This window comes from Brachionichthys hirsutus, chromosome 17 (assembly GCF_040956055.1).
Source record: "Brachionichthys hirsutus isolate HB-005 chromosome 17, CSIRO-AGI_Bhir_v1, whole genome shotgun sequence".
Taxonomy (NCBI): domain Eukaryota; kingdom Metazoa; phylum Chordata; class Actinopteri; order Lophiiformes; family Brachionichthyidae; genus Brachionichthys; species Brachionichthys hirsutus.
In genome coordinates, this window is record NC_090913.1 from 7,667,014 (window position 1) to 7,682,230 (window position 15,217).

Genomic DNA, 15,217 nt, shown 5'->3' on the forward strand with positions numbered 1-15,217 from the left:
GACTTGGGGACAAAAACGTCTGGATGACAAAGACGAGCAAAAACACATCATGATTTTTTTTTTATGAGTAAAATGCTATCTGAAAGTGACAAAATATGGCTCTGTATGAAGTTTTAGGTTAAGGAGTATTGCCTAGGATTGGATTAGCCAGTACTGAATATACCAAAGATATATTATTCTAATGCTGGAGTTTGGGAACACAGTGTACTAGTGCAGGGGTCCCAACTACCGGGCCGCACAGAAAGAATAACTAATTTATACAATATCCGTTGCATCATCAATATCGATTATTAGCATTTAAATGTGTTTTATTTTAAAAAACAACCGGATTTTCTCCAACGTAACAATAATCCGAGTGTGTAAAAGAAATGAAAGTTTATTTTAACAGACAATACCAGGAGTCATACTTAATATATTGGTTTATATATACATATATAATTATATTATATATATATATAGGTCTGTTGAATTTATGTAACAAAAACATCTAGAAAAATTACTACTGTCAAAGGCAAATGCAGAACATGTCCAGGCATTAGACACATTTCATTATCAGCTTAGCAGGTCGTCAATCAAAAAATGTTTGGGCAATAAATGTTTCAAGTGCCAACAACAAGAAATATTGGACCAGCAGCATGTGCCGGAGTTCACATGCTGTCAATTTATTGCAGTTAAAACTGAGCATAAATGTTCTTTTGCTCCAAAGGAGTGTGTTGCTAATACATTTGCATCAGGTGCACACACATATTCAAGTGTAAAAGACCAGTCTTGTGGATTGTGCGGATGAGGAGGCTGTGTGGTGGCGGTGGTACGGGTGGGAGGGAAGATACACCACTCTCCAACTTTACTGCACATTATTGTATAGGTCATTGCATTTATTTCTTATAACGTGTGATTGTCTCTGATTTTTAACCAACCAAACTACTCTTTTTTTTTTTTTTAACTGTCAACAGAGACAAAAATCCTTTTAAAAATGTCTTGAAAGAAACTTTATACAGAGTTTTTGGAATTTTGGATTATTACTTAAATTTTGTTTAAGTACTATGTAAATGAACTGGACGGCAGAAATCAAATTGTACGCATTTTTATTTGGTCAAGCCCTAAAGCAGTCTTTATTATGGACACAGCAGAATCCAGCCCACTGAGCATTGCACATTATGATCTCTAATTCAATGGTTACTACAGAAACACATTTAACCCCTGCATACTGAAGACTCATATTAACTCTTCTTCTCTTAAGAAGAGAAGGATCATGGAACTTGTAACAAAATGCATGTTAATTCCACATCAAGGGAATTAACATGCATTAACCCCATAAATGATGCTGAATCAAAACAAAGAGCATGAAAATATGTTCTAGTGTATCATGTTCACCCCGTTCTCTATGGCCGAAGGAGCAGTTAATGTCTAACCAAGCAACAAATAAGACGTAGGACTATAGTATATCATAACTTCAGTCTAAGAAGCTGGGTGCCCCCCTCCATCCCTGCTAGATCAGAACAGGGGCATTACATCATGACCCGCTGGGGACACCAGGGCAACAAATGTTTAACCTTGGCCGATAGCCTAGCAACTTCTGTTCCTATTGTGACATTACTGGTTTAATAATTGCCATTGCAGTTTATTTCAGGCTGGCTAAAAAAAACTTGCTTGGATTATGAAAATGCTGCCCACAATCCCAAATATAATAATTATATTCTGTGAAATGGTGGTTTGAAAAGAAAACTTTAGGTTGAAAGTTAAAATGCTACAACAAATAGCAGATGTTGAATTTCCCACCTCCTGGAAAGTATTTCATTCTGTCTGGCTCAAGAGGAACAATGACAATTGTTGCCTTCAGCGGAGTAATTTTGGGGTATATTTCTGCCAACTAATCCATGAAAGTGAGAAGTCGGACAACCGCCGTCTTTCAAAGCATCAGTAAAACTATAATATACTACAGACAATGTCACATGCAGGCAGAAATGGTCTCTTCAGAAAAACACTGACTTGGCAAAATATGCATTATTTTACAAAGCCAATGTCAGTCAGTAAATGAAGAGTAGAAAAAAACAGACATTCTTATCAGATGATTTTAACAGCTCAATTTGTAAAGAACGAATCGTACATTTTTTAGGATAATTGAATGTTTTAAATGAAGACGACTTCAAATCAGGAATGTGTGGCAAATTACTACAAAATAAAAATGAAAAAGCTCATTCCACACAAAGAAACCAAGAGCAACCCACAATTAGCAATGCAATATAAATTACATTGTGCAGCCCATTTGCACTTAAGTTGCAATAGCATATTAACTCTGTTGTAACCACTTCAGATAGTTTCTACTGCTGCTGCTTCTTCTTCAACAAGCAACTCAAGCTGTTCAAGCCCAACTGGCAGCACGGGAGTCAGCATGTTCTTGCCTCTTATCACATCAGACAAATACTCCGGCCATTCTCAGAATACATGTTGGGTGCATGTGACACAGACCAAATCTGAATCGAGTTTTCACATACAATATTTATCATAGGATTAACTGTTTTATTTCCAAAAGGAAGTTAGACTCAGAGAAAAATAAGATATTTGATTCAGATCAATACTTTTAGATGTTTCTAATTCTGCACACTAATCTCCATCACAACATACAGAAACCACGTGAAGTTGTACAAACTGAGCACGGTGCATATTCTATCTATCTATTCAAATATGACGCCTACTCAGCTAGCAACAAATAATATCCCAGTGTAATGTGATACAATTTAGATACTGAAAGCTCCTCTATTAATTTATTGTGCGCAAGAATAAAAGCATTTGTTCTTTGTGAAAACTTCGATCAAATAAAATCTGTGTGAAACTCACAGCTGAAACATACACACTCCAATGTATACCATTGCTATTACAGCGGCTGCTGTGACATACTCGGATTATTTTTTTGTACATGATGGTTGTAGCGTACAGTCATGATCACATCATAGTTAGCAAGTATGCAAACTAGTCAGTTAAAGGGAAATGAAAAATGGTAGAGGTGAAACCCGAAACAGGACCGATCTAAATGGAACACTTCTTCCAATGCAGAGAGGTTATTTCTACTTTTGATTCAGAACTGTGGAAATAAATAGCTGTCACCCAGCGTTGCCCTGAGTATTTGCAAGCCAGACCAGACCATAGGCAACCACTACTTTGGCGGGACACAGGGAGTGCGCATCTGACCTGATTTCAGTGTCCAGCTACCACACAGGCTACAGCGTCGATTGCAGCACATTGGAAAATACATTTTATTTTATAGTTGGGAACTGGCTGGAAAAGAACATCGACTGATTTCATCCCGACATAACGTAATTTGGCTTGACAATATCGTTGGACGCAATGACCAGAGAACGTGACTACAAAAACAAATATATCTGTGTCCAGTTAGTTGTTACATAAAGAGAAAACATCCACGAACAAACACAAAACGATGAAAACGACTTGCTTCGTCTTTCTGGGTGTAGTTACAGCTGTTATTAGCCTGGTAAACTTATCAAGATTGCTGCAAATCAGAGCGATGGCGCTGGGGTCACAAAGCCCTGGAAATACCCCTAAGGTAGTCACCGACTTGCCGTGCAAAGGGTAAACAGTACTGTAATGCCACTACCAAGGGTATGTGTAGCTAACAATTAGCTTGTTAGCCAAAACACGGCCTTTCTTGGCACCTAAGTGGTAAGCTGACAACAAGAATAGCTGGCTGGTTTGTTAGTTTTAGCAAGCTAGCTAGCTAGCTTGGTCCAACGAAACAAAACTGGTTCGGGCCTATAATTTTGCTACGGTCATTCTGTCCGTATAATTAATATGACACTATGTTGTTGTCCATGCATGACTTTAACACATTCTTCATTATCCTAAATATTCGTGTGCGGGATTCTTGCTCGTAGCTCGGCGATTAAAAAAGCAACTAAAAGGGCTAAAAATGGGAAGTCAACACTTACCTAGCTTTACTTTCTACGCCATCTTGGATCCACTTGTCAGACCATCGCAAAGCATAATGGGATGTTCTGATCCGAAGGTTGCGAGAAGTGGCGTGCGTGCGTGCGTGCGTGCGTGTGTGTGTGTGTGTGTGTGTGAGTGGGCATTCGGTGGCAGAAATCTTCCGTGTGAAAAAGTGCTGTCAATTTTATTCATCTCAGTTAGATAACGATAGTGCGCTGAAATAAATCCACGTTTGAATATCTTAAATGAAAAATAAGCTTCATTTGATTATTTTCATTAACCATCCTCTTGTTTTTTGCTTTCTGTTACTATCTCATATATTGACGGGTCTGTTTTGACCCGTCAATATTAAATCAGCCATAAAATACCCTAAAAAACAATTATTTATCATCCAATTGGTTCCTTACCTCTTGGATCCCTTGTTAGGTTTCCCTCCATGAATAGATTGCTTTTAATATTTTTTGGTTGTGGCCCCCTAGGGCTTTCTTTTGACAGCATACACCTTGTTTTCAATGTAAAATAATTGTCAAATACCTCAAGAGAATAACTAATAATAATAATAATAATAAATGAAAGGTTGTTATGTTTCCTGATCATTATTGAGAGGTAATGAATACGATAAGAGAGGTAATTGACGAATACAATATTACCAGAAAACTAGATCAAACTCTTGCAGCAAATTAGCTCAGATGTTTAGAAGCAAAGGCGCAGTTCACTTCATTTAAATGAGTTTCCCGACTTGTATACAAATGCACTTTAGTGTTAATGCGTGATGTGAAATAATAGTATACAACCGTGTGCATGTGTGTTGCATCCTAGTTCCCTGCATTTTATCACTATCATTTTTTTAAATGTTCTGCTTTCAGTGATCGTGAGAGTGCACATTACTTCTACCCTAACTCTGTCTATCTATCCGCAGCCGATGGATTCAGTGACATTTATCCTCCATACAGATATAGTCGGTGCATCTGCTACAGTTGCAGTATTTCTGCCAACCCAATGTATTTAACACATTTTATCAATGAGGTGGATTTCTCTAAGATGCAGAGGAAAATGAAATAATAATAAAAAAAGTCAACTCAATTAATGCGAGGTTATAAGTTGTACCAACATACAGTTCTTAACCAAATGTATGGAGTTTATTGTTTATGTCACCAAGTATAAATGCTAACATTTTCAAACTATGCTACGGAATACAATGAGAAAATGTAGATCCAGTTCTTGATGGATCTAAAGACGGGATGTGCTCGTCTTTATTGGATAGCAAATTTGTTTTTTACAAAGTCTGTGTGCTGTTTACATGCTGCAGATGTTTCTCCAATTTCATAATATTGGGATATGTTGCCTTCACAGTCGGCCAGTATTCCGTTCAAAAACAAACTAACAGGAGGAACAAAACAAAGACACATGAACCAAGAGGCAAATATAATGCACCGCATTATTTTGTTCACTGCAAATTGTGGATCATCTCCTCCTTGGCAATGAGATGCGTGGTCTTGTTGACCAGAGACATGAGGGAGTTGAGTTTGTGCGACCAGTCATTGAGCAAGTCGTTGGGGTCTTTGGGCCTTTGAAAGTTGATGATGCCGGCCATTCGATCAACCTTGGCATAGATGGTCTTGTTTACGACTAGGCTGGAGAGGAACTCCTCGGATTCCTGAAGAAATATTTGAAGCGTTGGACATCATTGTTAATGTCTACCCTACTTAGATCTTGAACTCAAAATATCAACATACCATTTGGATGCAGATTGAATATCAGCTCACGCATTCTGACTCGTCAGAGAGAGAAAATGCAAACACATGATGGCTCAATGCCGAGATGTTTGTAAAAATACAAGAAAGAGTAGCGACAACACTCCCAGTTCCCAAACTGCTTTGCAGAAAGTAGAATATTGGTCTATAATTCATCAGGACTGCCTTGTTACAGTTTGTGCTGAATTGGGTGAGAGGTCCCCTCCAATTGTGAACAGAGGTTGGCCTATGAAAATATGGAATTACAATTTGACATTAGAACATCGGCCCAATAGCCAAGATTCATGTGTCCTCAGAGTGGAATGCTGCAATCATTAAAATGTTTGTGTTTCTTGCTTTAAGGATGTCCACGTGTCTTCGGTGCAACAAGTCCATTATCAGTAAATGTCATGCTTACATCAATAGAGAGGTCAAGGAGTCCAGCCATCCTCTTCATTGTGATTCTGGTATAATATTTGGCCATTATCCTGATGTTCTGGGGGGGGAGGGGGGAATCTCATTAATGAACATATCCACAGTAGAATGTTGGCATATATTACATCGGGCTGGAACAAGGGCGCTTGAAGGTCACCATTCAAGAGCTGGTCAAACCTAGCAAAGGAACTTTCTGTGGACTTTAACACTGCACACAATATTCTGCCAGCTGGTCTATTGAATCTGTACAGCATTGCAATACATCCACCACTTTCCAATGACAAATACATTGCATTTGTACTTAAATTTGATTTCAAACTAACGACTAAAATGATACACATATTTTCCAACCTTTCCCACATTTCTGCCAACCCAATAAAAATACATATATTTATCGCATCCAGCGGAGGGTCTGTGGCCAATATTTTGTCACAATACGTTTTTTTTTTTTAAATACTATTGCGATGCTCTCAGAAAATCTGTTAGATTAGATGTCTGCCTAACTCATTAAATCCAACCACCTTGGACTGAAACTTACATGCTCCACCACTCTGTTCTTCAGGTCCTTCCACCGCTTCTCCCCCTCCTCAGAACAAGAGAAGACGTCTGTGGCAGGGCTGTCAGGTGAGCCCTCTCGCAGCTCCTTTCCATAATCCTCCACAAGGGAGGCCCAGCGCATCAGCTCCATAGTGGTGAACTGTTTCAAAAGGTCCCTGTATGCACATGACGCAAGTATCCATGAAAGATGCTATGATACCCCCCCCCCCCAATACAAACACACAACCTCTACCCCCTTATATCCTCATGAGAAATAACACACAGTTTAATATCAGCAGAGACAACCTGAATGTGGTACAGCTAATTGTTCAGATGGCAATTTCCATTTAGAAATATATTTTTTCCAAGCATCACACCTCTGTCCATTCAAAGCAGCAAAATAGTCAGACCTGAGGTCTGGTTTCTGTATTCTTGGTCCATCTTACTTGTATTTAGGGATTTCTTCCAGTTTCTTGTCCGCACTGATTCTGTGTACGAGGTCTGACTGCTCATTGTCGTAAGGGGAAAGGATCACGTACAACACCACACTCTTCAGGGCCTGTAATCCAAAATTATTTGTGACTTCTCCAGAAACACTTGAAACACTTGAATGGCATTAAGATAAAGGTTCAGTTTGGAAACATGTTTGTTATTCTTTTTGTGAAAAGCTAATTTGTCAAGAGCAATTTCGGATCCTAGTATGCACACGGAGTAAAGCTCTATAACTGTATGCCAGTCTATATTTTGCTATGTTTACAGTATCTTAAATAACACACACAAAAAAGAGAAATGAACCCCAACAAAAATATAAAATATCTTTATTACACCTTGAATGGTGCATTTCTACATCTGTAGAAGCCCAGCAATCCCAAAATGACTGAATCTATTAACAACTTCTTTTGGAGTAGCCTCTCAGCGGACACCAGTGCAATCTCTGTATAAATAAATGTAATTTAAAAACAACAAACAAACATACTTTAGCTCTAATAGAGATCTTATGTACCTGTTGCCACTTGCTGCTGTCTTCTAAGATGCAAGGGGTGTCATAGATGGCCCGGTAGTGTTTGCAGATAGACAGGTAGGAACCCTCATGCTGGTCTACTTGGATCATTAGGTTGTAATACTTCAGCTTCAACTCCTGAGTTTCATGTAAAAACAAAAAAGGGGAATATTAGTGATCTACTAAATAAAGACAAAAATAAACAGCTTCAAAACTGTGCTGTGAATGCCAGTCAACAATGCTTGTCACCACTAGTGACTGCCAATCCAAAAGGTTTTATTACAAGCTACATTCCTGACCCCTCTCTCTCTCACCTCAAAACCCTCCTCCTGGAAGAACTTGGTATTTATCTTCTTGCTAATGATCTGGGTGCGAATGTAATCTTTAACAGCAACGCAAAGCCTCATCTGTTCCAAGATAAACTCCACTTTCTCCTTTTTCTCCATGGAGCCATAGGTCTCCACCTGAACAAGAAAAAAAAATGATAATACAAATGCATCCACAACAACTGGAAGGATTTATCCTTATACTTTCAGGAGAAAAAAAAAGACAATTAAATACATTATATATATATTACAGCTGGTATAGTCTCTTACCTGCAGCTCCTGAAGAATGGACGCTGCCTCTTTGACATCGCCGCTCAGCTCTTTGATACCAGCCAAGGTCTTTGTCAGCCTGGCGCGTTCAATTTCTACATAAATCTGTGAGCAGGACATTTTTACTCTTCGTGAAGAGTTACAGTTATGAGTTACAGTTATCATTTTTGTCTACAATTGATCACTGTGTAAATCAGACCCACACGTAGTGGGTAAAAGCTAATGCCATAATTTCCTTTGATTCATATGCGCGTGACAAGACACAGATCTTGTGGGGCTTCCGTCATTGCAACCCTGTCACTTTCAAACTCCAAACATTTGGCCCATCTGGTGTGCAGTGTTTAATCTGACTGCTGTTTAAGTAGAACTTTAATTTTGCACACAGCTCTATTTATCACACATTACAGACCTTCCCAGCAGTCACAGTGCGAAGTGTGTCGATGAGCCTCAGCTTGATGGTGAGATCAGTCACAGCATCCACGTACTTGTAACATTCCTGCACCATTTTGGCAACAGCCTGATAAAGACAGAGTGCAAAACAAAAGAATCCTTTTAAATTTGCTTGTGCAATTTCTACTCACAGGTACATTCCAAAAAATCTTTACTTGGGGAGATCATTTTGGAAGGTGTCATTAAAATGTTAAAAAGATATTGCAGTGTAAATTGTAAGTGCGCACTATATATCAATTAATGAAATTACTCGATAACAAACACCACTAGTTTAGGTTATTACAAAGTTATCTCTAAGAATAGTACAATATATTAAAAAAATTGTGAGACAAACAATATTTGGTGGACAAAGTGTCATCGGGTATCGGGTAAAGATGTATCCGACCTGCTTCAGCTGACTCCTCCTTTTAGTGAGCAACATGATGTTTTCATTCAGGGCATCCCAGTCCTTAGCCTCATAACACATCTGGACCACAGCCACAAGGATCCTGGAGGTGGACAGCATGTCTGATGCCTGGGATAGAGTCAAGGAAAATTAAATAAACCAAAAACTAAAATATTGTGACACATTTTTTTCTTGAGGGGCAAAATGAGATGAAATGCTGATGAAAGCAAACATAGGTCCTGAAGCAAACCCGTTATCTGACCCAAAGGGGTAAAAAGCCTCCCTTCTATTCCCCACAGGGTAGCTGTTGCTCAGTGTCTCAGGGTTTGAACAGGACAAACAAATCATTAGAGGTATTTGGGTCCAAGTCTCAAACTTTACACTGGTATGAATCAGAGCATGATTCTAAATACGTACGCATACTAGTACATGTTCCATCATGAATGTGATGAATGTTCAGCCCTTATTTTCCTAATGTAATCTTTGCCTATGCTTTGTTCAGAAAAAAATGAATTTAAGAAGCATTGGATTGTTCAACAGAATATATTAGGAGGCGGGTTCAGTCTCTCTTTCGTTTTATAGCAAGTCGAAAAGCAATGTCACTGTATTTATTATATTCACATCTTGGGATCAACTGTCAATGTCAGACCATCTATCGTCAAATGAAAGGGGAAGTTTCGTTGTACCTTTCACTGACACTTACCGTTCGGGTTTGTTTCTCTAATGATAACAAGCTCTCAATTGCCTCCTGGAGTTTACCCTCCTGCAAGAAGAAAAACTTAGTGTTACAGACTTTTAATACTTAAAATAAATCACAAATGTTACCTTTGCTATCTGAAGGCCATATTAAATTACGCCAGATGTGGCCAAGTTAGCTCCCAAATTTGCTAAAGGTGTTGCGCTACCATGCTAGCCTCAGCGATGTTATTAGCAAACACAGAACGTACACGAAAAGGAAATTGTAACTCGTAAGATTAGAAGATACATCGACATGCATAAAGACTTTGTGCAAAGGCGACTGTTTATGATAAGCTTTCCGAATGGTGTCAAAGCAAGGCGGTGTTAGCACCAATGCTAAACAACTAAAGCACCATGACTCAGCCGGCGTTGGCCTCGGAAAGGCTTCACTTACTTTAGCCATTTTTTCACATTCCGGGAGACGCTGATCTACAGTTGAACTGTAGTCAATATCCATCTTAACAATTTTCCCATCGGATCTTTCTGATCGCTCCTCAGACATGCTTGCAAAATACAGGGCAAAGACAATACGTTCTCCTTTTCCTCGCGAAAAAGCTCGTCGAACAGCGCTGTCAAATGAACGATACAGAAAGATAGGTGACCAATCAGAGAAGAGAATCTGATAGTTGTCCGCTGCGCCTGAAGGACCCAGTGAGGACCCGTCGGAATATTTGCATACGGTGTAAATGCCTGCTTGTTTAGAATTAGAATTAGAGCTACAGTACAATTTAAATTACAATCAGCTTTACGTGCTAAGAATGTGTACTCGTACAAAGATTGAGTAGTAGCCCATAGCAACTTACTTATCCATCTAATGATCGGGGGAAATAAAAATATTTGTGAATGACCGAATAATGTGAATGAACACTGAAGAGCAATGACCATAGTCCACCAGTAGGTGTCCATTTAATGTCTGGACCGAGTTCTCCTCAGAACAGTTAATTTCTGTGAAAGATTCCTCTACTGTGGATCATTGATCAAAGCAGACCCATTGTACTTTTATGGAGTTTGTATAATTGACATAACACAGCTGATCCGGCAGCATCAGACTCTAACCTCCTTTCTAATCAACACGGGGCTTATTGAAATATACGGTAAATGTCATTATTTTTGGACCATTGCTTGTTGATCTTGAGCTAACATTCACATGAAAGCTCTGTCAGTGTACTGTGGCATTGACACTTCATAAGCTTTAATGTTGCTTCTATTAATTATGATTGGGGAAAGCAGAATAATACGAAGTTGCATCAGCTTACTAAAATGAGTTCCATATGCAAGTTTGACACATCAAGTTTGACAAATAAAAATATACTGTTGCGAACCTCTGCCAAGGCAAAGCATTCCCTCTAGACTCTATAGAGAGTCCCTTCTCCTCAGATATTACATTCCTATTTATATGCAACGCCTGTATTTAGACTCTGTCACCACGGAAACACACACAAGCACACAAACAGAAACTCAACTTGGATCTATCCATAACTGTTATTGTAGTGAAAACAGATGTTCCAGAACACTTAGCATTTCCTATTTCTCTGGGATGATTCTTCTCAAAATGTATTCACCTGTTTCCATTCCTGATGCCTACCTTTCATAAATACTTTATGAAAATGTAAGGAGTAGCATCATAACCTTATGGCATATTTAATGCACAAAACATGCTTTTGTATTTTTAAAAAGTGATTTTATTATGATGAAGAATGTTACCCTGGTGAAAGCTTAAGTCTCCCCACACTCCTGCATTCCTGGTGAATTCATTCCCTCCCTTGACTGTAGTCAGGTGATTTATTTGGCAACTCGGAGACGTATCACAGTTGGCCTTCATGCGGTCCACATTTATATTTGGGATTCTGTCTTGATGGTGAAAAGGGGCCTTGTTCTGTCTTGAACGTCATCAGACAACTTTAAAAGCTGAACCCTCAACCTCCCCAGCGTCTCATTTTATATTGCTGCGTGCTGGAGCAGGGCCAAAGGAACAAACTTTTGGGTATATATTCTTTTACTGCAGTTTGGAAATTGTATGTCTAACGGGCTTTTGGGTATCATTCCGGCACAAATCAAAGTGAGATCCGGTTAAACATTTTTCAAAGTAATGTGTCTGTTTGATTCGTGAATTATAATACTAGTCACTATTTATTCTGGGTACTTCATGCACGCACCTTGCCCATTAATTGTCAGAAATCACGACCCGCACATGCATAACAGCAGTGATATTTTTTAATCCAGTTTTTATGAATAAATATGAAATAAAGATTAATAAGTCTACTTATTGTAGTTTGGCCAATGTCTGATAAATCATTTATTCTCATATATTAAACAACACAGGTGAGGCTGTGACTGTGACCGTATATGTGCAACGTGTTTCTTGTGCTGACTTATCATAAAATAGCTGAAAAAGAAGCAGTCGTTGAGGCATGCAGTTTTCCTACCTCATGGTAGGAGGCGCTGGCGAGCCCAAAGAAGCTATTGATGCTCTTTTTTTTTTCAGAAAAAGCCTGCATGGTGTTTTATTTTAAGTAAAGGCAAGACCATAATAAAATTGTTTTAATTAAATGTGCTTTTTTTTGTGTACTATAGTTTGTATGTCTAAATAATTCTGATGTGAAATTTTAATTTTTTGTAAATGTATTTAATTTCTGTTTATTTTGTTGATTGGAAAATGAGGGCCAGCTGATTCTTTCGTGGTTCGTCTGTCGGCTCTTAATTTGAAGGCTGACATTCTTCGTCCCGGACGGTGTTCACCGGTGCTTTGCTGCGGGCTTTACTCGGTAGCGTGATAGGAGGGGACAACGCCGAACCGAGATCATTTCTCCCCTCACGCACCGCACCGCATCGCGCCGCACCGCCCCGCACCGGAGAGAGAAGCTCCGCTGGTTCCGATGAAAGAACTCAGCCGCAACTCCGGGTGCGTTTCATAACCCGCGCTAAACCATCATCCCCACATATGCGCTGACAAGTCTACACATATCACACACACACACACCTACACACGCACACACACGCACACACACGCACACACACATCCCGTCGGTCGGCGGAGGAAGCCGAATACGCACAAAAGACGCGCAGAGCGGGGGGGGGGGCGGCTGGAGAGAGATGTCGCTGAAGGAGTACAGGATATGCATGCCGCTCACGGTGGAGGAGGTGAGTGCGCGACTCCGATGCTTTGCACGTCTGTTTCATTTCGACTGAAGTTAATTCTAAAGTGATTCTTCATTCTGAAGCGCTCCGGCTCCGGACGCGTCACGGAACGAGACGCGCCGCGTTAATTAACGAGCTTCTACAATTAGGATGAACTTCGCTGAAGAACTCGCCGTTCGTGTGTCTGTTTCAGCTTCAGTTCTAACACAAATACATGTCTGGGAATAATCCTTTAAGACAAAAGGGATTTATCATCTCTACATCTCAATCACCTGCCCCCCCCCCCAACCCTAACCCTAACCCCCCCTTACTTTAAGGATGATAAACACCCAGTGCAGTTTCCATTGAGATCCCGGGGAACACTTTCAGTCAAATCCTGTTTGAAAGTTTGTGTAATCGCTTAGAAGTAGAAAGTCATACTTCAAAACGGTATCATCATCATCATCATCATCATCACCATCATCTGGCCTCACCGATCAGCACCGACGTCACACTCGTCATGGCAATATTGTGGTTCACTGTGGTTCCTCTTGCAGATTCTTCCAAACAGGCGCCGCCTCATTTGCGTTGCGTTCAGGTTCCCGATGTGGTTGCACATGAAGACCATGACGATGCAGGGGAGGACTTTATTGTTGTTTTCTCCTAACAGTTAAACGCTTGTCCTGAACTGATTGATGTCAGCTCGGAAGGCTTTTTCAACCTTATTGTCTGGACTCAGTCTAAAACGAGGAAGATGAAGATGATTGCTTTCTTGTCCTTGCGTGCATGTTGTACAACAAAATTATCGGCAATGTCATCGTCCTTGTTGTTTCCATGGCTCTGCAGTTTGATGTGTGGGTGCCTCATTACGCTTTAACAAGCTTTTGGCCAATTAATGAGAATTTTAAATTTAAATAAATGTATTTTTAAGGAAGAACGCAAAAGGTTTTCTCTCTCTCTACATTTCCTATCCTAATTTCGAATCACGTGTTACCTTTAAGTGCAATGGGTGAGGCCTAATTTAAGGTCAGAGGAAGACATTATTTTTTAAATTATAATAATTTGTATTGTGTGTTTTCTTTTACAGTTATTGGTGCATTGTTTACTTTTTTAAAAGTCTTTCACCACATTTTAATATAAGTCAATTGTTAAAGAATAAATAATTTCTACTAATTGAATTACCTTGCCTTAAATAAGTATTTCTCATTACAATAAAAGTTCATATAAAAGTAAAGGCCTTAACATTTATCTTAACACAAGGATGTGATGCCTTTTTTTTACAATTCCCATATTTATGGCATCATTCTTTGCTGTCAGTCTTATTTATAGAGAAGTCTCCCTATTATTCCGGTGGAGGTTGTGGTTTATTTTGTTTATTCTTATGTTGTCACACATTGAGTCCAGGGTCATCCTTTGTCTCCTAAAGGTTGAGTCAAAAACAGGAATCATCGACTTAATGTTTTGGTTTCCTGTTTGTCCAAGGACAGACAAGACAAGGAATGATGGATTAAAGAAGGAAAGAGTGGAGAGTTAAGGTTGCGTTTCTTTTTGCACAATGGAAAAAGGTGTGTGGATGATTTAGTAATGAGAAAAGTTCTGGGATATTTGTTCCTTTGAAATTCCCGGAGTTGAGCAAAAAATTAGCATGTTTGTGCAAGCTTAAGTTTGGCGTCATGGGCGAGGTCATGTGTTTCTGCGTATTGTGTCTGGGAAGAGATGATCGTCTGCTGCTGGACTGCGTTGCATCATCACATCGTACTGTTGCAGATGTTGGACCAGCTATCTGACACTGTTTATGCAGGTTTAACAGGCACCATGCACACAGAAGAAACCGTTTAGCTGTGAGCTTTTATTCTTCTGTCCTCTTCATCATCGCCTGTCTGTCTGTGTTTAGTTACGCCTGCCCTTTTTTTTTTTTTAAACTCCATTTTCTTCTCTAATATTTAGACAGTCTACAAAGGATTCAAGCTGTCTTCCTGTAGTTTTGAAAAGCTTTTGCGTTTCTCCATCTCAAAGGACTAAATCCACACCGACAGGAAGTCGCTGCGTCAGGCCAGGAAGTAGGCCTAAAGTATTTCCAGATGAGCTGTGGCCTCTGATCTTAATATTTATGCTATCAAATTCTGACGGTAGCTTCATCTTTGTTGGACAAATAAGAGAAGTAGTTAAAAGAGGATCAGAGACAGCTTAGAAGGTTTCATGTAAAGAGAAACAGTTCATTGCAGAAGGTCAGCCTCTATTTTTCAATTAACTGCAATGAATGAGAGCGTAGAAATGTTCA

General features: G+C 39.4%; 1 protein-coding gene across 1 annotated transcript; it reads right to left on the minus strand.

Annotated features, from left to right (window-relative positions):
* Positions 1–5,057: 5,057 nt before the first annotated feature.
* Positions 5,058–10,395, minus strand: psmd12 (proteasome 26S subunit, non-ATPase 12). The gene is made up of 11 exons (XM_068750799.1): positions 10,214–10,395; positions 9,785–9,844; positions 9,082–9,210; positions 8,656–8,763; positions 8,247–8,351; positions 7,965–8,114; positions 7,654–7,788; positions 7,097–7,209; positions 6,652–6,826; positions 6,097–6,174; positions 5,058–5,602 (listed from the first exon to the last, which is right to left on the minus strand). The coding sequence occupies exons 1-11, from the start codon at positions 10,319–10,321 to the stop codon at positions 5,393–5,395; spliced, it is 1,371 nt and encodes a 456-aa protein (XP_068606900.1). The 5' UTR covers positions 10,322–10,395; the 3' UTR covers positions 5,058–5,392.
* Positions 10,396–15,217: the final 4,822 nt, after the last annotated feature.

Bases quoted from the DNA above. Each gene is read 5' to 3' on its own strand.
- psmd12 (XM_068750799.1), bottom strand. From the start codon at position 10,321: ATGTCTGAGGAGCGATCAGAAAGATCCGATGGGAAAATTGTTAAGATG. The intron at 9,211-9,784 runs GTAAGTGTCAGT...ACTCTATCCCAG, and splicing joins TAGAGAAACAAACCCGAACG to GCATCAGACATGCTGTCCAC. The intron at 7,210-7,653 runs GTACATAAGATC...TTTGGATTACAG, and splicing joins ACAGCAGCAAGTGGCAACAG to GCCCTGAAGAGTGTGGTGTT.